The 27442-nt window shown below is 35.7% G+C and overlaps 3 protein-coding genes across 3 annotated transcripts; all 3 read left to right on the top strand.

Annotated features, from left to right (window-relative positions):
* The first annotated feature begins 4235 nt into the window (after positions 1–4235).
* Positions 4236–5171, top strand: LOC128102153 (olfactory receptor 5L1-like). Its single transcript, XM_052725692.1, has one exon. The coding sequence runs from the start codon at positions 4236–4238 to the stop codon at positions 5169–5171; it is 936 nt and encodes a 311-aa protein (XP_052581652.1).
* An 8904-nt stretch (positions 5172–14075) lies between these two features.
* Positions 14076–15047, top strand: LOC128100905 (olfactory receptor 5L2-like). Its single transcript, XM_052723645.1, has one exon. It carries the CDS (start codon positions 14076–14078, stop codon positions 15045–15047), a length of 972 nt encoding a protein of 323 aa, XP_052579605.1.
* Positions 15048–23610: 8563 nt separating this feature from the next.
* On the top strand, positions 23611–24555 carry LOC128101943 (olfactory receptor 5D16-like). Its single transcript, XM_052725407.1, has one exon. The coding sequence runs from the start codon at positions 23611–23613 to the stop codon at positions 24553–24555; it is 945 nt and encodes a 314-aa protein (XP_052581367.1).
* Positions 24556–27442: the final 2887 nt, after the last annotated feature.

Raw genomic sequence — 27442 nt, 5'->3', positions numbered from 1 at the left:
CGAATGTATTTTTTGTGATGTGAAAGTGAAGTTAGTGTAGCATATTGGAGTAATTCAAAGAATAAAAAAAAGATTAAGTAAATTCCCAAGAATTATGATTAGAGGAATACCCTATGGAATACAGTTAGCAATGTATCAAAACCGGTTCAATACTTGTGGCCAATTTATATACTAACAAATATAAGGGATAAGTAATATAGAAATCATAAAGAGGTGGGAAAAACAGGTCTAAAATATTTAGTCCTCATTATTAATTAAATCCACATCTGCTCTAAAAAAATAAACACTATCAAAAAGAAAACCATAACAAAAATATAATTAAAAGATTAATTTATATGATGTTTATGAGTAATGGTTGCAAAGTATTTTTAAAAGAATAAGCCACTTCCTATAATATTTTTCATATCTTCAGGTCTAAGGTAAGGGAGACACCAAAAACCTCTTATGTGAGGCATCTGCTAGGATGCTTACAATCTATTTCCAAAGCTACCATCCATAGCTGCTTTTTCCATTTTGCTCTTGTAGGAATTTGTCATTCAAGAGACACACATAGTGTGATATTATTTCTAATGTCACTAAAAACGAATGGGAGGGTACTATATGTCCATCAACTATGTTACATTTGACTTCAACATATCACTCCACAAACTAAAATATGCATAAAATACGATTATCTTATATAAAATAAAGTTATAGATTTGAATTGTCTTGACGAAAAAAAAATGTCAAGCTTCATGAGAAAACCTCGAGTAATTCTGATGCTTTAAGCTTTGAGCATTTACTCTTGATTTTCCCATTGGAGTAGTTAACACAGATGTAAATATACAAAGGAAACCCTGTGTGTTTAAAAATGAGAGCAAAGATATATCATGATACAGAGTATAAAAGGACACTATGAAAATTACTTCAAACTTGAGAAATTCTCATTGATTATAGGTAATTATATATAAGCCATTGATAGTTGGAAACTCTGATTCTAATTGCACTCATACAATTTTTGGACACTCTGGTGCACCCATAAGCACACAGACTGCTTGAACACACATTTTTGAAGTCCACGTTGTATACTTAGGAAAAGACCAGGTGTGGGGAGAGAGGAGAGCCAGTGTCCTGGTCTCCATCAAAGCACATGGAGTCTGCCATTCCAGTATCACTTCAGCAGCTGTGTTCTTTCCATTGCCAGATGGTTTTACAAACCCAGAAGACAAATCCAGTTTCTTCTAACAGAGATCACATGTTTTTAGCTGAGGGTGGGATTTATCTGCCTAAGTTTCAGTCACCTCGTCTGTAAAGGTAAAGAAATGCTGACAGTATTATAGAAATTATGACAATAGATACTCTAAGTGTGTTAGTTGGGGTGTAGGTACGGCTCAGCCACATTCACTCACTTCTCTCTGTTCTTTGGGGAAACTGTGGTGACTTCTCACCCTTTATTGTGTCTGTAGTGGACTGTTGAAATAAGACAAACATGTCTTATGCCACCTATTCACATATTACACAAAGGAAATGCTCAGTAGTAGCAAACATTGTTCATCAAGAAACTTGAATTAAATTGTGTTAGCTTATGATACACTGATTCACACTGATTAATTTCCACATTTTATACCTCATTGTACTAATAATTGAATCCCAAGAGGGAGTAATTTTCTTGCTGTTACAATGATATCCCACAGAGATTGGTGCTTGTTTTCAGAAGTTTAGGATTGTAGGCTTTTGGGATGTATACTTACACATAAAGGCTGTAGCATTTTCTGTAGTGACATCACCAGGAGCAGAGGCAGGCATGTAATGTTTGTTTCACAGGTTTGTTGGTTGGATCTGCATAAATACATTATTTTGTGGTGGAATACACTAAAATAATGGTTTCCTAGAGTTCAAAATTTGGATGTTTCTCTATGGGACAATATTATTCTACTCATATATAAAGAAGATTTTGTAAATGGAGACTACAAAAGAGTAAACCTTTGTTATTTTGTGTTTTATGCCTTGATTCTGGAGTGTGCATTAGCGGATACCATGCTATGAGAATGCAAGTAGGAGAATGTACTCCTTCCTTGGTAAGGTGTAATCCCAGCAGGAAATCCTATCAGTTTAATCCACAGAAAGACATAGAAGAGCTATTGGTCTGAAAGGAAAACAGTGTGAACAAACAGAAGTGGGATGCTTGCTTCTATATCCTTTGCTACTTTCTTCTTCATGCTAACTTCATCTATTCCGGCTGGCAGAGGCCATGGGGAGATTGGGCTCACAGTCACCCCAACACTGAGAGGAGTAAATAACCCTTGGTACTGTTCAGGAACATAGACATATGAACTATGGCTGAAGAGAAAGGATTTATTTCAGTTTTGAGATAAGAAGTCTGATAAGTCCCTCTTACGCAGCTTTCCCAGCTCTACACCCAGGGACCCTTTAGTCTAGATTCTACTTTATTTGTGTAGTGTATTTAGTGTGAAATGTAAAGCACAATGGGGAGATCAGCAGCCTTTTCTATTAGGTGTCACCAGACTTCCTTCCTCTTGTGACAGCAGAAACTGTCCTTGGAATCTGACACATACCCTCTTGCATCACACTCCTTACTAGTAAAGAAGCAGTGCTTAAGAGGCAATCGGTAAGATATTTTTTCATCATTATTCATGGTAATGGTAAAGCATTTTTAAAATTAGGTTTTCCTTTGAACTCAGAGAAAGAAAAAATTCACTTTTCTTGTACATTTGAAGAATGAACACCTTCAAAGCAGAATAATGGCAAGTGTTAAAAATTAGGTATAATAAAATATATTCTCAAGTCTTTTAAGTCAGGTGATAAATTGAGAAAAGACTGTGATGTTCTCTATATTCATTCCTCCATAAATATCTGAATGCTGCCGCAAGAATGTTTCTATCTAAAGTTAGGGCAAGTGGGCAACTAAGGGGCTCTTTACATTTTTTAATTCAAATTCCTAAAACATCCCAACTTCTTCACAATTATAGCTTGGGAACTTGCTTTAGAATCTGGTTATGTTATAAGTTCTTTATTAAGATATAATTATGTTGAATGGGAAAGCAAAACATGCAGTTTATGTATACAATATTCACCCTATATCCATCATGTTTTTAACTTCCAGTGACTTCCTCTTGGATTTTGTGAGATCAAATATATACAATTATCAATTCAAGTGATGTATTTTTTATATCTATTAATGATATTTCCAATCAACTCAGTTTTCCACTTGATTTATAAACTTTTTTGTTTTGTTTTGCTTTTTGATTTTGTGAGACAGGATTTCTCAGTGTTACCAAGCTGGCTATCTGAGAATTCATTTTGTAGGCCAGGCTAGCTTCAAACCCACAGAGAACCGCCTGTCTCTGCCTCCTGAGTGCTGAAAATAAAGGTATGAACCACCCCCGCCCACTTGATTTATACACATTAACACAATAAACAATTCACAATTAATAGTAGGCAATAGTCTTAGTGATGTTCTGTCTACATCTTTCGTTAGAAATTCTGTCTATATCTTTGAATTTCCCAAGAAATTCAAAGTATATATTTTAAAGTAGTTTTAAATATATATACATATGCATTATGTGTATATAATGTATATATTTATATATAATATATATTTAACTGAAGAGCCATGCATGTATAGTGGAAGGTAGCACTCAAGAGTATTTATTCTCTGAACCATGGCTGGAATTAAATCCTAAAATTAACTAAATCAATGTTATTATTTCACAGAGGTAAATGGTAATATAGAAAGTAATCCAATTTTTCCATTTTAAAACACCTTGGGGGAGCAAATAACTCATCACATCAACCATTTAAGTTTCTCTGGAGATAATGGAGGTTATCTCCAAACTTAGAAGTCATTTCCTAGGGTCTTAATATTTAGAGGATTGTTGAGGTGTCTGGGTAAATATAATATAAATTTTAGAGATCAAGGAGTTAACCAAATAATTAACAATTAATGCTTCTTTTAAATTTAAGATCATGTTTACAATTATGATAAAATCATTATGTACAATGAATGTATTTTAATTTTACTGTGATTTCTGAATTAAACTGTAGATTTTAAGCACTTGTATTATCAAAGTCTTAGTTAATGCTAAATTCAGATGAACATTTGCTTATATCCTTACAGATATTTACTACAACCCTGAATCCAGAATCTATTGTTAGGAAAGAGGTGAAACTACACTTTAAATCATGCAAGAAAGTATAATGTAGTTATTTTCTCCATCAAATTTTCAGTGGAACACATGATTGAGGGAAACTGCACCACTGTGACACACTTCATTCTCCTGGGGTTTTCAGATGTCCCTGAGTTGAGTGTTCTCCTCTCTTTTGTGTTTCTTCTCATTTATGGAGTCACTGTCTTGGCCAACCTGGGCATGACTGCCCTGATTCAGGTCAGCTCTCAACTTCACACACCCATGTACTTTTTCCTCAGTCACCTGTCCTTTGTGGATTTCTGCTACTCTTCCATCATTGTGCCTAAAATGCTGGCTAATATCTTCAATAAGGACAAATCCATATCATTCCTGGCATGTATGGTCCAATTCTATTTGTTTTGCACCTGTGTGGTCACTGAAATCTTTCTGCTGACTGTGATGGCCTATGACCGCTTCGTGGCCATTTGTAACCCACTACTGTACATGGTCATCATGTCCCCAAAGCTCCGCATGGTACTGGTATCTGGCTGCTACCTCTGTGCATCAGTGTGTTCTCTGATTCACTTGTGCTTAGCCCTTGAGATCCCATCATTTAAGGCAAATGTGATCAACCACTTCTTCTGTGATATACCTCCTCTCTTAAGTCTTGCTTGCAGTGATGTCACTGTTAATAAGGTGGTGCTGTTTGTTGTAGCCACCTTCAATGAGAGCTTGAGTATTGTGATCATCTTAACCTCCTACTTGTTTATCCTCATCACCATCCTGAGAATGCACTCTGTAGAGGGGAGACGCAAAGCCTTTTCTACCTGTGCCTCCCATCTCACAGCCATCACTGTCTTCCATGGAACAATTCTTTCCATTTATTGTTCTTCCACATCAGACAACACTGGGGATGCTGACAAAGTGGCCACAGTGTTCTATACTGTAGTGATTCCCATGCTGAACCCCTTGATCTACAGCCTCAGAAACAAGGATGTAAAAGGTGCTCTCAGGAAGTTTGTGACCTCTAAGATATATGCCTAATGAACATTATATTGTCAGTGTGTAGAATTCTTGGGTAGACACAGGCAGATGGATTAATAGATGCCACAAAGTTGAGCTAGAAAGAGAAGGAAGGAGCAGGGCCATTCATAGTGAGTCATTTTTTTTTTCAGTTTTGTGACTCAAATTTACAAGCATAGCACTTTAAAGTTTCCAAAATTTAAAGTTGATTTCCTTGCTTGATTTAAATCAGTTGGTTATGAGTTATGCCCTAACAAGTGAAACATATTTCATTTTGGGCAAGATCTTCCTCAATCTAAAAAGAAGGATTTTGCAAAGTTTATAATTTTATTTCTGTATCCATAATAGATATATATTCATTTCAAAATAGAATGTCTGTAATATATGAAAGTCATTAAACTAACAAACCTGAATGCACACAGTGAGAAGACCATGGAAGACCATGGATATTTGCTCAAGATTTTATTTAGTTTGCTATTGCAGGCTCATTGCTTATTTTATTTTCCCTTTTGCAATGCTGCTACACCACTTGTTGCTTTTGGACTATTGGATGATATGCATTCCTTTAAAAATTTTTAATAATATAGAATAATGCAAATTATATTTTTTAAGTATATTGGTGTTTGAGTCTGTGTATACGCTGTGCATATGAGTGCTTTGTCCACAGAGGACAAAAGTCTTGGGGTCTTCTGAATCACCTGATGTGTGTCCTCAGAAGGATACTCAGTACATCTGAAAGATCAAAAAGTCATCATAAATGCTGAGCCACATCAACTGCCCTTTTACAGAGCATAAAGCACGCATAAGAAATTTTGAATTCCTAGAAAATAAAAGCTTCCATCTTATTTTTCATTGTATACACAGAGAACTCTCTTTTCAGGTAGAGTTAGTGAAATGTTTCTTCCCTTATTTTGTATCTAATTCTGTGTTCATTGCTAACACTGCTACTGATGAAATACTTCAAGTCACCTCTGTTCTCATTCTATGCTTATATATGCACTTACAGATTTTATTTCATTAAAGTTGTACTTTGAGGATTTCATATATGTATATATTGCTTTCTTATTACTGTCAGCCCAATCTCTGTGAGTTCCTCGGCCCTATTATTCCCTCTCATTGAGTGTCTCTTTCCCATGTTCATGATTCTTTTCCTCCTTTTTGTGACTCATAAAGTTCAGTTAGGGCCATCTGTGTGATCTTGGGTTTGAGACTATCCACTGGAACACGATTCCTCATCAGTGGGTTTGAAACTGAATACAGTATCTTTCCCTCCTCCGTGATCCATCCAAAGCCCATAGTTCAACTCACACATCTTCCATCATGATGCAATGTCTGTCATTTCCAAAATTTCCATGTTTCTCAGCCATGTTCATTTTCCATTCTATCTACACTATTAACACTTTTGTATTACACCTTAGTATTTATTCCAATTTGTAAAGTGCATTCAGTTGTTGATAGAAGCCTCTCTTCTTGAATCTATGATGTTATAAAAGCAATGGGCTGGAGTTCAGGAAGCCAGGTTGATGTCTTGACTCTGATATTTCTTTGTCTTTAATTTTTATTCATTTACTCTTGAAGTTTTGTATAATTACCTATATAAACTCTGGGAACCACATATGACAGAAAGCATACACTGTTTATCTTTCTGAGACTAACTTAATTCTCTTCATATGATTACATGAATTTTCTTACAAATGGCCTAACTTTTGCATGAATTCCACTATATAAAAAACATCAACTTTATCCATTCCTCTGTTGTTGGAGACCTAATGTGGCTCCATATTTTACCTATTGTGAATAGTGCTACAATAAATATTAACTTTAAAAACTGTCATAATTTAATTTTCCCTGGTATGGTGGAAAGCTAATGGGAATGTTCTTTACAGGCTTATGCAATCACTATTTCAGTTCAATGAATTGAAGACTTTCTCAGCAAACCAAATGAAACCCAGTCAGCATCTTAGTGGCTTCAATGTAGACTTCAGGAGAGACATTTACCTGTTTGTACCCCAACAAGAGTGCATTGTTCTTTTCATTGTGACTGAGCAAGCACAGTAAAAGTTATTTCTCTAACATTGCTCTAAGTTTACCTTTTGATGGGTTACAGACATAAATCATGTGTGATGAGACACTTAAGTCACTTAATGATACAGAGGAAGTAAGTCTGTATAGGAAAATTATATGATAAAGTTTCTACATTCTCCACATTTCCATAAATTAATTAGGCTCATATTTTCCTGAGTTGTATTAACCAAAATGAGACTCCATGAGGCAAATGATCCTGATGAACTCACAGAAAGTAAAATATGACTTAGAACCTGGGAGGAAATGGAAGGGAGGCATAAAAAACTCAACTGTAAGGTTTCAGATTGGACATTTATGTTTATATTTATATTTTGTGTGTTGTCTTAAAATAGTGCACTCATAGCATGTAAATTGGCCAGGAAAATTATAAAGAAACATTTTTTTCTATAATACCATTCCAGGCAATAAAATCACCTTATCCTGACTAATATGAGATGATAGTTACTCTTGTATCAACCCAAAATTTAGGAAATGAGAGAAATTTTAAAAGAATTAAATGCAAACTTATAATTTCATTGACATTTTTCTTTAATTTTAGTAAGGTACTATGCAAGCACTATGATCCTGTTTTCACAGGATGATAATGATTTTCCATAATAATTTTCAATATGACTTAAAAATTATTCACCCTATGAATAAGATGAAAAAAATAATACAGCAGTGCTTTTTAAATTTATGTATGATACATGCTGTTATAATGTATTATATACATATTTCTGAATATCTGAAAACTTAGAGAAATACAGAGACACCAATCATTATTGTTCCATTCAATTTTCTTAACAAATTTGTATGTTTTTTGCACAGAAATTTAAACGATTTTGTTTTTGGCTTTCTTATAAATTTTAAATTGATATTTGTGACATGATCATCAAGTGAACATTTCCAAAACAAATAGTAGCATCCATGCATTATGTATTGAGTTTAATGTTTAAAACATTCCTGAGAACAACAATGATGACACTCAAGCCATTCCTTGTTCTAACTAGTAGCATTTATAGCGGGACAGAATTCATTGTATAGCAGTTTGGCTGACTTCCCAAAGTCTCTTAAAGATGAGTTCTAGCAATACTTCTGTGTTAAAAATAACTTTGCTTGACATGGCATTTGTACATGGAATTTTTGAGAAGGCATTACATCCCTCTATTAATACACAGAAAAGTACAACATAAAGGCCTAGATTGACATTTTAAAGCCAGAAGAACCTCCAGGTAGAGCCGATGATGGGCATGGCCATATAGCTCTCCATCTAGAAGGCAGAACACAGTGCTGACATCTTTCTGAGCTTGTGCCTTTGTCCATAGAATCAAGCAGATGGGGAGGCACAAAGCCAGCATTTTGCCTTTTCTAGCAAACTTATTTTAATTTTCCCCCTGATTTGTCACCATTTTTCCTTTGCAAGACTAACACAAAGACCATACTGTATTTTGGTTGACTATGATACAGTTTAAACAAAGTAATATTTGTATAATTTTTAGAGGAATCTAAGTGTGTATTATTATTTACCAGTTCTACTCAGTAGTATGTGGTCCTGGCTTTGATTTAAAATGTTTCCTAGCAACACAATAAAAAAAGACTTTGTGAGAAATCCCCATACAATCTGAATTATATTTTAAACTCTTTATACAAGAATGTCAACATCCAGAATCATCCACGAAGTCTGATATACAGTGTGTTTTGATTTTTGAATTGTTTTCCATTATTTATTTGTGTACGTGTTCACACATATAGGAGTCTCTCTCTCTCTCTCTCTCTCTCTCTCTCTCTCTCTCTCTCTCTCTCTCTCTTTCTCTTTCTCATTCTTTCTCTCTCTCTCTCTCTGTTTGTACATTTGTATGAAAGCGTATGTGTGTATGTGTGTGTGTGTGTGTGTGTGTGTGTGTGTGTGTGTGTGTGTGTGTGTGTGTGTGTCATTGTGCATAAGCAAATGTTAGGAGAAAACTCTAAGAGTTTATTTGCACTTGAACTTTGTGGGAATCTTGGATCAAACACAGGTTGTTGAAAACAATTTGCTGGTGCTTGTTCCCAATGAAGCATCTATCAGCAAATATGCTTGGTTTTACATGGTAATTTCCCAAATTAGGGTGTTGGCATTATAAAGACACGTTTGTATTTTGAAAAATCTCACATATGAGAATTGCAACTTTATCACATCTACACCTCTCTATCCACAATCTTCTTTATGGTCACTTCTAATTCCATGCTCTCTTCTTTTAATAATTAGTTGTGTGTTTGCATGTGTGTGTGTGTGTACACACATATATGTATTACCTACTGAGTCCATTTAAAGTTCCTTGTATTTACATTGTCCAGCATTGATCCCATGGGATAGTTTATGCTATTATGTGGGAGCTGGATCTTTTTTGATATACAGATAATAATTATACATGTGAGGGGGAAATTCTGATGTTTTGATTGCATGCATGCATTATTCAATTATCAAGTCAGAGCTATTCTCCTATTCAGCATGCAATACAAATTTCTTTTTATAGTGATAACACTGAGCTTATTTGATTCTTAGCTACAACAGTGGGCAGAAGCCAAAGTAGCTGTACCTGCCTAAGACATCATTTCAGAGGTTTTCTGACAGTTCAAGCTGGGAGTCTTGCTTGACCCTGCAGAAAAAAAAAATTATCTAATGTGTCAGTATGAAGCAGAGTTGGAATTTATTACATAAAAGTTTCAGCACAGATTTACAGAAAATCTTGATAGAGAGTGGTACTCAGGCAATGGATAGACCACACGTAACTGTGGGTGTTTCTCAAGACAGTGTTTCAGTCTTTTATCTTTATAGGATTTTTGTGGCTTCTGGAATTGCATCTAAAATCCTCCCTACAGAAACTTAGATTTGATTATATTGTTAGTCATAATATTCGCTGAATAGGTTTACTGTTTATAAGGTAAATCTCTAGGTCACTTAGGTTGTTCAGAAAATTAGAGATTTTTTTTCACTATGAAAAGTTTAGTTTTGTTTATGAGATCTCCAGAAATCTTCTAGGTCTAGGAAACAAGTGAGAGGCTTATTTGCAGGTTTAGTAGACTTAGACACAGGAATGTCTCGTTATTATTTTAACTCTTTATTTGAAAATATCTCTGCTTAAAGGAATGGTATTTAATCTCTATAATGGCAAAATTCAGTCCAAATGATGTATTTTCTCATGTATAGTATATTGTTTTAACTTTATTGCCACTGCTGTGCAATAGCTCCCTAAACCTGGGTGGTTTATAAACAGATTTCTGATGATGTTCCACAGAGAATAATTTTGAGTCTTCCAGGACATATCTTTAGTTTAACTTTATTAACTCTGTTATGGCACAGAAATTAGTCTTTGTTTTACATAAGAGATCCTTTTCCCAGGAGCTTAATTTACAGAATAAATCTTTGCTTATGAGAAGTGTTTAAATCTCCAGTGCTGGGGAGAAAAATGTCTCAGGTTTGCTCCAAAGCGAATGGCTCTAGTTACCTGAATTTGGAAATGGACACATTTTATTGAGTAAAGTCATGTTAAAATGTATCTAACTTTTCTGTCTTCTAATACAGATTACATATGAGAAGTCTTCAACTTTAAAATTTCTAGGAAAAAGTTGCTTGGTGTTTTATGGAAAGACAGCTGATGATAAATGAGAATAGATTCTTCTAATATCAAGCATTTTGAGCCTGAAAAATTTCAGACTACAGAAATGTAAGACATATTTGTTTTTCTGTCTGTCTCTCTCTGTTTCTCTTTCTTTATCTCTCTCTCTCCCCCGACCTCTCCCTCTGTGTGTGTATGGATGTCTGTGTCTGTGTGTATATTCGTGTGTGTGTGTGTGTGTGTGTGTGTGTGTGTGTGTGTGTGTGTGTGTTACTCTTTTTCTTGCTTCTGCCAACTTACTTCATGACATTTATAACTTATGGCAGAGGATGAGTTTCTTATTACCTGTTAACACAAATCAGAGTGCTGAATTGTCTATAAACTAGTCATGAGTTTAGGTCATGCATACTTTGCTTGGAAACAAAAATAAGTATTTTGTATTCAATTTAATTTGAATTTATCATAAAGTAGCTGCATGTTATCAGCAGAACTCATTGCAAAACTGATTTCCAAGATTTGCCAATGTTATCAAGAAAACTTTCCTAGCATTTTTTCATTGCCCTTTCTTTTCTATTGTCTTTCTCCTTTTTTGTGACCTAGAAACATATTTAATGAACTTTTTAAAAATTATTTTTGCCATCCCATCACCAGAGTAGGTCAGTTCGGGCTGTCTCTCGACCACTGCCAGCAGTCTGTTGTGTGGGTATCTTTGTGGATTTCTGTGGGCCTCTCTAGCACTTTGCTTCTTCCTATTCTCATGTGGTCTTTATTTACCATGGTCTCCTATTCCTTGTTCTCCCTCTCTGTTGTTGATCCAGCTGGGATCTCCCGCTCCCCCAAGCTCTCTTTCCCTCAACCCTCGCCTTTCATTACCCCCACTCATGTCCAGGCTGTTCATGTAGATCTCATTCCATTTCTCTGTCGTGAGACAGTTGATTGGCTTGATCTGTTTGGGAGGCATCCAGGCAGTGGGACCAGATGTTGTGCTCATTGCATGAGTTGGCTGTTTGAAACCTGGGGCCTATGCAGGATTGTTTGGCTCGGCCTGGGAGGAGGGGACTAGACCTACCTGGACTGAGTCTACCAGGTTGACCTCAGTCTGTGGGGAAGGCTTTGCCCTGGAGGAGATGGGAATGGGGGGGGGGGGGTTGGGGGGAAGGTGAGGGGGACGGGAGGGGGGAGAACAAGGGAATCCGTGGCTGATATGTAGAACTGAATTGTATTGCAAAATAAATTAATAAAAAAAATTATTTTTGCTTTTGTTTGGGGGAATTATAATTTAATTGCATTTATCCCTCCAAACTTTCCCATATACTTTATATATTTCCCTCAGCTCTCCTTTCATGGCCTCTATTTTCACTATTTGTTATTGCATATATATATGTATTTATATACATGCATATATATACATGTTCTTCAATATTCAGTATAGCCTGTTCAGTTCATATGGAGTTATATGCATGTATGTTTTCAGTGCTGATAGTTTAGGACTATAAAGCCAATGGATGAGCTCTTCCCTGGGCAAGAGCCCTTTCCTGCTTTCAGCTTTACTCAGTTGCCTATAATACATTGTACCGAGTAGAGGCCTTTTAGGCTTTTTCTTGTTCACTATAATATGTTTCTTGGTGTCTTTCCTTTCTTTCTTCCTTCATTCCCTACTTTCTTCATGTCTGTCTGACTTTCTTTCTTCCTTCCTTCCTTCCTTTTTTTCTTTCTTTCTTTCTTTTTTTGAGACAAGGTTTCTCTGTCCTGGAACTTGCTTTGTAGACCAGGCTGGCCTCAAACTCAGAGATCCACCTGCCTCTGCCTCCCAAGTGCTCAGATTAAAGCAGTACAACACCACACCAAGATTCATTCATTCATTCATTCATTCATTCATTCATTCATTTATTCATTCTCTCTCTCTCTCTCTCTCTTTTTCTGTCCTTTTTCAGTTAAAGAAGAAATCAAGACTACATGACTTTAGTTATTGTTTTCTATTTCTTTTAAGTTAGTTCATGATGTAAGAAAATGCCAGGCTTTTTTTTTTTTAATTTTCCTGTTTTCTTTGTAGTACTGAAAAAAGTATGCATAGTTCTCATTTGTTTTATTTCAGAAAGTCAGAGAATAAAATAACCTCCATGATAGGATTGTGTTTTTACTGCCATATGTTCTCACTGTTTTAAGTCAGCCACTTTGACTCACAAATTGCTTAAGAAATCTAGAGAAGTTGTCACTTACTTCTTTCTTAATTTAGGTAATTGTAATTTATGATAAATATGTGACATATTATATATCATATTATTGTATGTAACATATACATGTATGCCCTTGCATGCTATAACTCTTTTAAAATTAATCGTGTCTAAGATATAATTTGAAAAGTTCATGCGAATTTTCCAACTTATATATAATGATGAACCTTAATATAACAATTCTTCCTTTTGGCAGTTTTTTTGTATTAATATCATATAGATACTCTAATATGATTTGGTAAATGGTTTTCAATAATTTTAACATGATTATATTTTATGAAACATTGAAATTAAATCTTTAGTTTAGAATAATTTAGCTTTTCGATTTTATCTGTTGTCATCATAAGATTCTGAATACATTTTTCTTATTTCCTCGAAAGCATTTGTCTCATATGTCTGAGTCATTGTAGAGTTTGATTGTAGTGAATCAATTAGTTTTAATTGAGAATAAAATTATTTTGGATTTATCATATAGTTTTTAAATTTTACTTTTAATTTTTAATATCATTAACACTTCAGAATCTTTCCAAGGCATTAATTTCAGATGAAATTTTATAGTGTCACAAAGTGTAATTGTAGGTAATTTTGCTTCAAATCTCACACTATTAGATTGAGTGACAGTAGTTTAACTATGTATATGACATAGCTGAAATACTCCACAAATGGCAAAGTCAGATCTTTAATAAAGTTTTTAGTGGTTAGATCAAATCCCATGATATGTCATATTATAGCACTGAATTATTTCAGACAAAATCGCACCACCACCCTCAGATACATACTTAATTGTATTTTAGATGGCCATGACTTATAATAACATGTATGAAAGGGGTATGCTGAGATATGTGTTTTTGTATGAATCTGAACTATGCAATATTTTGAAATTTTTGTAATTCTGTTTTGCTTGTACTCCAAACATATGTTCTTGACATTAATGCTCTATTTTTTTTTTCTGCAGTTAACATGAATCCCTTTTTTCTTTTTCTCTTCCCAGAAGTAGCACGTGGCTTTTCCTAAACTGTCATGTAGCAGTCATGGGTGAGGAAAACTGTACCTCTGTAACAGAGTTCATTCTTATTGGCTTTTCTGATGTCCCTGAGCTGGCTTTCCTTCTTTTCCTGGTATTTCTTTTCATTTATGGAGTGACAGTCATTGCAAACCTGGGCATGACCGCGCTGATTCAGGCCAGCTCTCAACTTCACACACCCATGTACTTTTTCCTCAGCCATCTGTCCTTTGTGGATTTCTGCTACTCTTCCATCATTGTGCCAAAGGTATTCACTAACATCATTAACCAGGAAAAAGTTATTTCTTACCTGGGATGCATGGTACAATTTTATTTATTTTGTGCGTTTGCAGTCACTGAGGTCTTTCTATTGGCTGTAATGGCCTATGACCGCTTCGTGGCCATTTGTAACCCACTACTGTACATGGTCGTCATGTCCCCAAAACTCTGCATGGTACTGGTATCTGGCTGTTACCTCTATGCATCAGTGTGTTCCCTGATTCACCTGTGGTTAGCCCTTGAGATCCCATCGTTTAAGTCAAATGTGATCAACCACTTCTTTTGTGATCTGCCTCCTCTCTTAAGTCTTGCTTGCTCTGATGTTACCAAGAATGAGTTATTCCTGTTCATCATTGTCAATTTCAATGAGATTCTCACCATTGTAATCATCTTCACCTCCTATTTGTTTATTCTTGTCACCGTCCTGAAGATGCGCTCTGCCGAGGGGAGACGTAAAGCCTTTTCCACCTGCGCCTCCCATCTCACTGTCATCATTGTCTTCCATGGAACAATCCTTTTTATTTATTGTCAGCCTAATTCTGGCAATAGTCTAAATGTTGATAAAGTAACTACAGTTTTCTATACTGTGGTCATTCCCATGCTGAACCCCCTGATCTACAGTCTGAGGAATAAGGATGTGAAAGAGGCTCTCAGAAAAGTTTTAGAATCTAAAAAGGATTCTTTCCTAGATTTTTTTTTCACAAGACTTAAGGAGCTATAGTGATCACCCATATATTTACAAATATATGAGCTGAATATGAAGCATAGAAAAAAATAGCTATTATACTAAGATACTTATTAATGACTCTTAGTATTCATATATCTTTGTGTGTTCTCTATTTGCAAAAGTAGGAATGAGATTTTTCAAAGGTTATATTTATGTGTTGTTCTTTATTTTGTAGTATTTTAAACTGATATGAGTTATAATGTGGAACAGGCACCATTTTTCATTTTTGTAAACCTTCGTTATAGCATAATTATGGAATATATGATCCATCTAAAAATTGACTTCCTGATACTGTAAGCAATTTTACAATGAATAACAACACTTTATCAAGCAGTTTATACACAAGTATCTGGAGTTTATACACTAGTACATATTTTGTATACATTAGGCTTTTTGATACTTCATTTAGTCTTTTGTATTTGTATTACTAAATTATTTTTAGAACTTCCTTTAGTATCTGCTTTAGAAAAATGAATGCAAGAATAACATTTATTCATAAGAATACAGGACATATTAATTACATTTTATAACTCATGAAGCTTTGGATTCCTTTTTGTTTTTAATTCTTTGTATTATTTGTCTTTGTGTTTCTCTGTATTGAGTTTTACTATCATTGGATTGGATTATCCATGTCTGCATTTATGACTTATCACTGACTTCATACTATATCTTCAATAGAGTGAAAGTGAAGCATGTACTTTACCTCTAAGTGCATCTCCAATCTCCATTAGTGCTTTACATATGTACTTGACCTTAAAAAATGTTCCTTTGTCACTCTTTATAACTGCCTAACTCACATACCTTCATGCAGTGACTCATATTTCATGTCTATTATATAGGATGATTCATATCAATTTCCACCTCATGTTTACCTGTTCAAGTAAAATATTTATCCTGGTATCTATAAAATGTCAGAATAAAGGTTGGATTAAGTTTAAGAAAGTAAAAATTGGTATTTTGACCTTGATTTTAACTTTGTAAGCAATTTATTTCTTCAGTCCTTGGTGTTCTCTGTGTTAACATTGGTTACTTTTGTTATCCTCATGCTTCTTCAGGGATGGCCAGCAACCTCCATTGAGAGGTTTTGTGGCCACCTCATTCTCTCAGGAAAAGAACATAGACTACCACATGGAAGACAGAGTGGTTTTGGCTTCCTGAAATGTCACTACCTGTGCTATGTATAGATAATGTATACTCATGGACATTTGTGTTCAAATACAAAAATAAATTTTACCATTAAAGTATGATTTAGTAAATTTTAGAAGTAAAAATTATTATATAGATATGCATAAATATTTTCTATAAATATAGTTATCAGCTGGTACAATTGATGAACATTAGTCTTAGGATACATTAAATTTGGGATTTAAATGTCAATGCTTTCACTTCCCATGGAGACAGATGAATCCCCCATTGGGCCCTCCTTATTACCTAGCCTTCTGGGGCTGTGGATGTGGCATTATTATCCTTTAATTTATTGTCAATGTCCACTTATGAGTGGGTATATACTGTGTTTGTCTGTCTGGGTCCGGGTTACCTCACTCTGAATGAGTTTTTTTCTAGTTCCATCCATTTGCCTTCAAATTTCCTGATGTCATTATGTATATCAGCTGAGTAATCCTCCATTATGTAAATGTACCACATTTTCTTTATCCATTCTTCAGTTTAGAGGCATCTAGATTGTTTCCAGTTTCTGGATATTACAAATAAAGCTGCTATGAACAAAGTTGAGCATATGTCCTTGTGGTATTAAAAATCCTTTGGGTATATGCCCAAGAATGGTATCACTGGCACTTGAGGAAGGCTGATTCCCAATTTTCTGAGAAACTGCCATGCTGATTTCCAAAGTGGCTGTGCAAGTTTGCACTCCCACCAGCAATGAAAGAGTTTCCCTTATACCACATTCTCTTCAGCATAAACTGTCATTTGTGTTTTTTATCTTAGCCATTCTGCCAGGTGTAAGATTGAATCTCAGAGTCATTTTGATTTGCTTTTCCCTGAGGGATAAAGATGTTGAACATTTCTTCAAGTGTTTCTCTGCTATTTGAAATTCTTCTGTTGATTATTCTCTGTTTATGTCTGTATCTTAGTTTTTAATTGGATTATTTGGTTTTTTGATGTCAGTTTCTTGAGTTGTTTATATATTTTGAAGATCAGTCCTCTGTCAGATGTGGGGTTGGTGAAGATCTTTTCCCATTCTTTAGGCTTCCATTTTGTCCTATTGACAGTATCCTTAGCCTTGCAGAAGCTTTTCAATTTCACATGGTCGCATTTATTAGTTGTCAATCTTAGTGTCTGTGCTACTGGCATTCTATTCAGGAAGGTGTCTCCTGTGCCAATGTGTTCAAGGCTGTTACCTACTTTCTCTTGTATCGGGTTGAGTGTAACTGATTTTATGTTGAAGTACTTCATCTACTTGGACTTCAGTTTTGTGTAGGGTGATAGATATGGATCTATTTATATTCTTCTATGTGCCAACACCAAATTATGCCAACAGGATTTGTTGAAGATACTTTCTTTTCTCAATTGTATAATTTTGGCTTCTTTAAAAAAAAATCAGGTATGTCTAGGTGTATGGATTTATGTCTGTGTCTTTGATTCCATCAAGTAGAAACCTGAAGCCAGGGAAACTCCCACAAATCTACAAAGATGACTCCAGCTAAGATTCTTAGCAATTGAGAATACATAGCCTGAACTGGCCATCTCCTGTAATCGGATTGGTGACTACACCAATTGTCATCAAAGAACCTTCATCCAATAACTGATGGAAATGGATGCAGAACTCACTGCCAAACATTAGGCCAAACTTGAGTAATCCTGCTGAAGAGAAGGAGGGAGGATTGTAGGAGCCAGAGGAGTCAATCAAGTATACCACAAGAAAAACCATAGGAACAACTAATCTGGCTCATAGGAACTCACAGAGTCTGACACAAAAACCAGGGAGCCTGCATAGGACTGACCTAAGCCCTCGACATATGTCAGACAGTTGTATAGCTTGGTCTACTTGTGAGACTCCTAACAATGGGAAGAGGGATTGTCCCTAATGCTTTGGCTAGATATTGAGAAGCTCTTCCTCATACTGGGTTGCTTTGCTCAGCCTAAATAAAAGGGGAGGTTATTAGTCTTAAGAAAAGTTGATAAGCCATGCTTTGTTGATATCCATGGGGGGCCTGCCTCCTTCTTAACAGAAACAGAGGAGGAGGGGATTGATGGTGAAAGGGAAGAGGGAATAGGAAGAGATGGGGGAGGGGGACTATGGTTAGGATGCAAAATAAATAAGTAAATTTTTAAAAATGTTAATGCTTATTTCAAAAATAGGTCAGGAAACAACACTTGCTTCCATCTTTTCATATATTTTGCCCTGGAATTTTGTAGCTGAAATAAGATTTTTCTGTTCATTACTATTTCATCCCATTCCAAAGGCCTAGTTTTGTGCTTTGTACTGTGCAAACAAAATCTGGGGACATAGAAAATATGATGGGTGATACTGTTGACTATAAACATTATTAAGATAATTCTTGTGCTGAATACAGTCTTTCTCCTAATATATTAATATCCTAAGAGAAATATACTGATATTGAGAATAACAACCCATATTTCTTATGTGGCAAACAAAGCCAAGTATCCTGTTTAATAGTACTGATATGAAAAATTCACAATTGTATCGAATCTGCATTTTACTTGGAGAGAAAGCCATTAGACTATATTCAAAGATAAATTTCTCAAACTTTTTGCAGGACAATAATTAAATAATAGCCAATTCACAGAAATTACAAATAGCAAATAAAATGAACTTGTTTTAGAGTTAGAAATATTTTAAATGAAAGTCACATCTGAACAAAATGTTTGTATTTGAATAAGAAAAATAGATACATAGTTTGATGAGATGTTCTGTAAGTATGCATACATGGAAAACTTGAAAGATACATCATAGACGCATATATAGATAGAAGATGGTAGAAAAATATACAGTGAAAGTGAATGGAGCTAATTCTCATGGAGAAAACATTATGGACTACTTTTAAGAACATGAACATGTTTATATAAGCAACATGAAGTGTACTTGGACTTACAAATTTGGAATAATTTCTTATTATAACATTCACATATTTATTGTAACTGTTTACACATCAACAATGTTATAAAATTAGTCAAGAATTTTAAATTTAGTAGAGATGTTATGTGGAATGTAAAGAGTCATTGTGGCTCAGTGAATCTGGGATCATCAATTGTGCAAAGGAAAGGTCATTGTGTGACCAGTAATATTTTAAAAATAGAGAAACATTATTTTACATTTACTTAAAATTACATATAACATATAAGTACACATCCTTTACTTTAATAGCAATATAATTACAACTAACCTCTTCCTTTTCTTTCATTCAACACTTTCCATGCTCCTGACTCTTACTTGAATCAGTGGCTTCTTTTTCTTTGACATATGTGTCTATATCTATAAATATCAAATGACATATTAATTTTTGGAACTAATTTTATTATATAGACATATCATACATGGATATTCCTTAAATTCCTCAAATTTCATATATATATATATGAAATATATATATATATATATGATTGAGTTTGTTTTTGTTGCTTACGTGTATAAGATTTCAGAGATGACCACTTTGTATTTGATAATTAACTGTGGAGCTTATGGTGGTTTGAAAGAAAATGGCTCCCAAAAGGAATAACACTATTAGGAGGTATAGCCTTTTTGGAGGAAGTGTGTCATTGTTCAGGCAGGCTTTGAGGTCTCTTTTGCTCAGGCTTCATTCAGTGTAACAGTCAATTGACTTCCTGTTGCCTGCCATATATAGCACTCTTAGCTCCAGCACCACATCTGCCTGCATGCCACCATGCTCCCCATTATGAACATAATGGACAGAATTTCTAAAACTGTAGACAAGTAACCTCAATTAAATGTTTCCTTGTAAGAATTGATGAGGTCATTGTGTCCCTTTACAGCAATAAAAAACTAACTAAGACAGAAATTGTTACCAGGAGTAGGGTATTGCTGTGACAGCCCTGGCCATGCTTTTGTTTGGAATAATAAGGACTTTGGAACTTTGGGTTAGGAAAGCAGTGGAGTGCTTTAAACACTCTTAATGGGGCATTAGTAGAAGCATGGAAGACAATGGTACTGATAATTATTTGAAATGTCAATAACTGCCTCAAGAAGTTTCAGATAAGAATTTTAGTATGTTGCCTAGAAATCATTTCTGTGATATTTTTGGTGAAGGAAGTAGCTGCCTTTTGTCCTTGTCCAAGGAGTCTGCCTCAGGCTAAAACAGTTTTGGATGAATTCTGATGGCAGAAGAATTCTCAAAACAGCCTCATATAGACCCTGTCATGTGGATATTAGTGATGACTCTAATGAAGATATAAAATGAAGCGCACCAAGCTAAGCAAGGAAAAATATATGAGGAGAAAAAGATCACCAGAAAGAAGAATGGAACTAAATCCTTTGTTCAAGGAGATAAACAGATTAAGACATTAAATGAAGGAAGTGGTGACATTAGGGTAAGATCCCACCCAGCTAAGTTTCCTACTTGTAAAAAAGAACTGTAGAAAAGCTTAGAGATAGGTGTGGTGGAGCACACCTTTAATCCCAGCACTGGAAAGGCAGAGGTCAGCAAATCTCTGAGTTTGAGGCCAGCCTAGTCTACAGAGAAAGTTTCAGGAGAGCCAAGCTTAGGCATTGAAAGACAGAAGGCTGGTAAAGATGTAATTGAATGAGACGGCCATGTTCCAGCCCCAGGCAAGCAGCAGAACTTGGTAGCTTTGGCCAAGTGGTTCTAGTTTTAGAGTTAAGGATAGAAGAAAGGAGTTATGAAATAAAGCCTCTGAGGCCAGACATGTGTCAGGGGTGTCTCTGAATGGGGGCCATTTTGTGAAACTGTGAAGTTGAAGCTTGGATTGCCTTGGAGAAACCAAGATGTTAGAGATGCCACAGTTGTGGGATATCTTCCAAGGAGAGCTGCGAACTGGCAGTAGAACCAGCACAAGAGAAAAAAGTATGTTGAAGTCAATGAAGTTCAAAGGGTTTGGAGAGCAGAAGAACATTTTGATGTAGAGTTTGGAGTTTGCCCAGCTTGATTTTGATCTCACTGTGCTCCCTTCTATGCATTTTGAAATGGTAATGTATATCCTGTGCCATTATATGTTGGAAGTATGTGATCTGACTTTTTATGTAGCTTTTAAAGGAGATTAAAGTTAAGAGATTGCCATGCGTCTCAGAAGAGACTTTGGACTTTGAAACAAGTTTGAGACTGTTATGGACTGTGGGGATTTTGAGGTTGAACTAAATGCATTTTTGCATTATGATATGGATATAAGCTTTTAGGGGCCAGGAAGTAGAATGTGGTAGTTTGAAAGAAAATGGCCTCTCAAAGGGAGGTGTATACTTGTTGGAGAAAGTGTATCACTGTGGGCATAAGCTTTAAGGTCTCTTTTGCTCAAGCTTCCCTCAGTGTGAGTCAGTGGACTTCCTATTGCCTGCAAGATGTAGTACTCTCAGCTCTAGCACCATATCTGCCCACACATCACCATGCTTCCCATTATGATGTTAATGGACTGAACCTCTGAAACTGTAAGCTATCTCAGTTAAATGTTTTCCTTATAAGAATTGTTGTAGTCATGGTGTCTTTTTAATCTCTTTTTTTTTTTTTTTTTTTTTTTCAAGACAGGGTTTCTCTGTGTAGCTTTGCGCCTTTCCTGGAACTCACTTGGTAGTCCAGGCTGGCCTCGAACTCACAGAGATCCACCTGCCTCTGCCTCCCGAGTGCTGGGATTAAAGGCGTGTGCCACCATCGCCCGGCTTTTTAATCTCTTTATAGCAATAAAAACTTAATCAAGACAGGGCTCATTCCTGGAAGAGACTAATTGTCCCTCCCTCAGCAACAATTAATTGCCTATAGTTATTGAGAACTATGAAATTGAAAACAGAATTGCAGATGACATTACCAATGCTAACACTCACAGGAAACACTTCCAGAGATGCTTCAGTGTTCCATGAAACAGCAATTACATCATAAAACAATATTTAACTTTAATTGCTTGTTCTGAAGTCACAAGAGAATACCACAGCTAATTATTTGTTGACTATAATGCCAGGGGAATTGGTAGTAGGAATAATAAGAGTTAATATCTCCCTCAAATAAGCTCTCTCTACAGAGGCAGGAAGGGACTGCACCTACGACCAACAGGTTTGTCTGCAGGTCTTAGAAAATAGCGGTAGTATTTTTCATGTGAGCTATGTAGAACACAAGATGGCTTTTTATCACTACTTTATAAGAAATATGACTTAGGAGAAATTTTGAGCCACTAAAGACATTTGCATCTGGACATCTAAGGACCAGAAGTCTACTCTTAAAAGTTTTATTGAAAAGACCTTGTTAAGTTATATGCATGTATTTGGAGAAGATACGCCATAAGTGTTTTCAGGAATGTGTTTCTACTTACATATGTGACAATTTAAAATAAATTGTAGTTCAGATAGACATTTAAATTGTTGCATCAAAACAAAGTACACATTCCGACAAAACAAAATGAAGAAAGACTTCAACAGACTCTTACATTTTCTTCACAGGAATGGAGGGATTGAATGAATATTCTAGGTGATTTATAGGGAGAAGAAAGAAATGCATTAGAAAGACACACCATTGTCACTGTTTGTGAGCTTTATTCCTCGATGAGAGAATTTCCTTCCTTCTAATCTGTGTATTTAGCTCAGTGTAGATACTCAGAATAGTTTTGCAGCCATCATCATACTCAGTAGACTAATTTCCACAGTTTTTGACTTGTTAAATGTAACAAGTAGAGATAATCTAAAAGATAATCAAAACAAGAAAATTGATTGTGAGAAGTGGATTTAATCATTTCATATGCTGAAATCTTTCTGAAAGGCAAATACTGACAGTGAAAAACCTTAACAGACTCTTGCATGTTTTTTCCTATTGAAAAGTTTTGGTAAGATTCACTTTACAACAATAAGAGGCAGCACGAAAGGTAACTTACTTTACATTAAAAGCAAAAGTAATCACTGAGTTTGCTAGGCATGACTCCTAGTCCGTACAAATAATATTAATTTTACTGTGATTGCAAGTGACATTGGCGATGTTTAGATACCACAGCATCCAAAAATATTACTACAAATTAGTTGTTATTGGTGATACTTTCTATACTTCCTTGTTTCATTAAGAAATTCAGGACCATTAAAATAAATGATTTAATTTGGCTAACCTTTAGGAGATGCTGCATGTTTGATCACATTTTTATCTAAGTTTCTTAACTATTGTATTGTGCAATAATGATTTTAAATCCTATTTAGGAATGTGATTAAAACTATCCAATCATTCATCATATATTAATAATTTAATTTCTGAATCTCTATTTATTCTGCCTTGATATTTCAACATCTCAAAATCACAAAAAGGGATATATTTTGTTTTACCTTTAGGCATGCAGGCAGTTCATTAGGCATGCTTTATGTGTGAACCTGTTTTCCTGTTTTATTTCCAAGATCAATTTTCGGATCTCACCAGAAGGAATCATGTTTCTGACAGACATAAATCTAACTTCTGAGGCCACGTTCACCCTCTTGGGCTTCTCAGATTACCCAGAACTGCGGGTTCCCCTCTTCTTGCTGTTTCTGGCAGTCTACAGCTTCAGTGTGGTGGGGAACCTGGGAATGATTATGATCATCAGGATCAACCCCAAACTGCACACCCCCATGTACTTCTTCCTCAGCCACCTCTCCTTTGCGGATCTCTGCTATTCTTCCATCATTGCTCCCAAGATGCTGGTGAACCTTGTTGTAGAAGACAGAAGCATTTCATTTTTAGGGTGCATAATGCAGTTCTTTTTCTTCTGTACATTTGTCGTCACTGAACTAATTCTGTTTGCCGTGATGGCCTATGACCGGTTTGTTGCTGTCTGCAACCCCCTGCTTTACACAGTTGTCATGTCCCAGAGGCTCTGCGCCCTACTGGTGCTTGGGTCGTATGCATGGGGTGTGTTGTGCTCCTTGACCCTCACCTGTTCTGCTTTAAAGTTATACTTCCGGGGTTTCAACACAATCAACCACTTCTTCTGTGAACTGTCCTCCTTGATAGCCCTCTCTTGCTCTGACTCTCATCTCAGCCAGTTGCTTCTGTTCATAGTTGCCACGTTCAATGAGATAAGCACACTGCTCATCATCCTTACATCGTATTTGTTCATTATCGTCACTGCCCTGAAAATGCATTCAGCTAGCGGGCACCGCAAAGTCTTCTCCACCTGTGCTTCCCACATGACAGCCATCACCATCTTCCATGGTACCATCCTCTTCCTCTACTGTGTGCCCAACTCCAAGAACTCCAGGCACACTGTCAAAGTGGCCTCTGTGTTTTACACAGTGGTGATCCCCATGCTAAACCCCCTGATCTACAGTCTGAGAAATAAGGATGTCAAAGACACAGTCAGCAAAATAATGAATGTAAGGTATCTTTCTCAGTGACTCTAAGCTTTAACATACAGTTAATTGTGTTACTGAAAAATCTGTTTGGTTTTCAAATGAGTGAACTGTGTATTAACCATTCATTTTTAAATTTCTTTAGATTTTTTTTTAAACAGACATAACATTTTCAGTGAACAGCTGATAATACGCTTCTCCTAAATTTACCCTACCAATTTGGTTGACCTTGACTTCAGTGTTTGTCTTTAATGTTTAGTGTAGTTTATTTTATAGAATGATTTTGTGTAACAAATGAAAATGTACGAGACATATGCGATATATGCATTTGGCACCATCTTACACTGTCAAACATTTATTCTTTATGACAAATGATGCTAGAGTGCTAAATGATTTCCATTTCCAGACTGTGGATTTAGTAAAATAAATGGTAGATAGGAAAAGATGGTTTCATCTTTACAGGACCTCCAAATCCAGAGGTGTTAAATGTCTATCTATCTTATCTATCTATGTATCTATCTGTCATTGATCTATCTATTGTATGTGTATGTATATGATTTTTAATCCTGCTTATCAAAGAAAATATCCAGAGGTAGAGTTTAATGGGGACACTTGAACATTCTCCGCATCATGACTTTTTTTTTTTTTTTTTTTTTTTGGTTTTTCGAGACAGGGTTTCTCTGTGTAGCTTTGCGCCTCTCCTGGAACTCACTTGGTAGCCCAGGCTGGCCTCGAACTCACAGAGATCCGCCTGGCTCTGCCTCCCAAGTGCTGGGATTAAAGGCGTGCGCCACCACCGCCCGGCTGACTTTTTGATAGCTGCCATTCAGTGGTTCAGTGTAGCTGCTATAAGCGTTTGGATCTAAATGCCTTGGTTGTACATAAAAAGTATACTAAATTCTCATTTCTTTTCCTCAGTTTAATTTTTTTGTTTTTATTTTTTTCAAGTTAGGGTTTCTTTTTGTAGGCCAGCCCAGTCTCCTGGACTCACTCTATAGACTAGGCTGGCCTCAAACTCAAGAGATCCACCTGACTCTGTCTCCTCCCAAGTACTGTGATTAAAGGTATGTGCCACTCAACCCAACTTAAATTCTCACTTCCAATTTTAGCCTAAACAGAGAAAAGAAGACCAAGAATATTGTTTACAGTAGAAAAGGTTGATATTCCTATAATTATTGTGACATTTTTCATTAAAAATCTCAAAGAGAAAATGTTAGATTTGGAATTTCATATTTATCTTTTATTAGATTGCCCTACATTTCTGTTGGATTGCATAGAATATAATGGTCTCATAGTCCACATTCCCTATGTCTGGATCACAGAGGTATTGAGAGACTTACCTCTCTCTCTCTCTTTCTCTCTCTTCCTCTCTCTCTCTCTCTCTCTCTCTCTCTCTCTCTCTCTCTCTCTCTCTCTCTCTCTCTCTCTCTCTCTCTCTCTGACAGTGTTCTGTACACCAGGTTGGCCTGCAGCTCAGAGATCAGCCTGCCTCTGGGATTAAAAGTGTATGCCTTCATGCCTGGCTTTTTCACTTTTTCAATTGATTGATTACCTTCTGCAAGAGTAGAAATATAGTAGAAGGTTTTTATGTTATTTTTCTTAAAATCAATAAAATAATAATGAATTACTGTAGCATGAATCTTAAAAGTTCTTATTAATAAAATCAAACCTGAGGCCAGTTATTGGGGTCAATGCTGGTAGATCAGAGAGACAGAACAAGCCACAGCTATCTCACCTCGCCGGATGGATCCTCAGCTGGTCTTGTCTCCTCAGACTGGAGGCCTCCGTGTCCTCATCCCAATGGCTCTCAGCTGAACTGTGCTTGAAACCTAAAAGCTTAACCAGCCAAATGCTTCTCATTTCTGGTCCTCACGCCTTATAAACCTTTCTGCTTTCTACCACCACTCCCTGGAATTAAAGGCTGCTTTCTGGGATTAAAGGTGTAAGTCACCATGTTTGGCTGTTTCCAATGCAGCCTTGAACTCACAGAGATCCAGAGGGATTTCTGTCTCTAGAATGCTAGGATTAAAGGCGTGTGCTACCACTGCCTAACCTCTATGTTTAACATTGTGGCTTTTCTGTTCTCTGACCCCAAATAAGTTTATTAGGATACACAATATTTGGGGAACACAATACCACCACAAATTACCACTTTCAACTAATGAATTGTTGTTTCTTCCAATGAGAATATGACTATGTGTTTTCTTTAAAAAAGGATGGTGCCAAGTAACCTTTTACTCTGATAAATAATATTTTTAAAATAATAATTTAATTTTTGAGCTTCTGCAATCAAGATAACAATTGAGAAACTGGCCTATATAAAAAACATGTTTAGTAAACACTTAATGAAAATAATGATATTTTCATTCTGTGACTTTCAATTTTAAGGAACCTGTGATAGGGAAAATAACTAACATATAGAACTTGATTTATTTTTGTGGATTCAATTTTCATTCCTATGATGCTTAAAATATTTACATTTGAAAAAAATACTAAAAACAGTTTCAAGTGTGAACATGTTTGTTTCATATTTTTTATTTCATATTTTTATACATTTAAATTGAACCAACATGAAACTGGAGAGATAGCTCAATGGTTAAGAGCACTTAATGGTCTTGCAGATAATCTGGTTTGGTTCTTAGGACCCACATGGTGACTCACAACCATCTGTATCTCCATCCCTAAGGTATCCAATGTTCTCTTCTCAAGACCTCTGGCACTAAACATGCATGTTGTGTAAGTACATATATGCAGCCAAACACTCATTCACATAATATAAAAATAAACAAATCTTAAATAAATTGAAAATAGACAAAATTTTCAGTTTATGTCACAAATATTTCATGCCCAACATGATTAAACTGAAATGAATTGATGTGAGATTTCATGACATTTCTCCTGCCTATGACTCACACTTAAATTATACTTACAT

Source organism: Peromyscus californicus, unplaced genomic scaffold (assembly GCF_007827085.1).
Source record: "Peromyscus californicus insignis strain IS unplaced genomic scaffold, ASM782708v3 Scaffold_7__1_contigs__length_154581171, whole genome shotgun sequence".
NCBI classification, from domain to species: Eukaryota; Metazoa; Chordata; class Mammalia; order Rodentia; family Cricetidae; genus Peromyscus; species Peromyscus californicus.
This window is presented reverse-complemented; position numbering and strand designations above follow the sequence as displayed.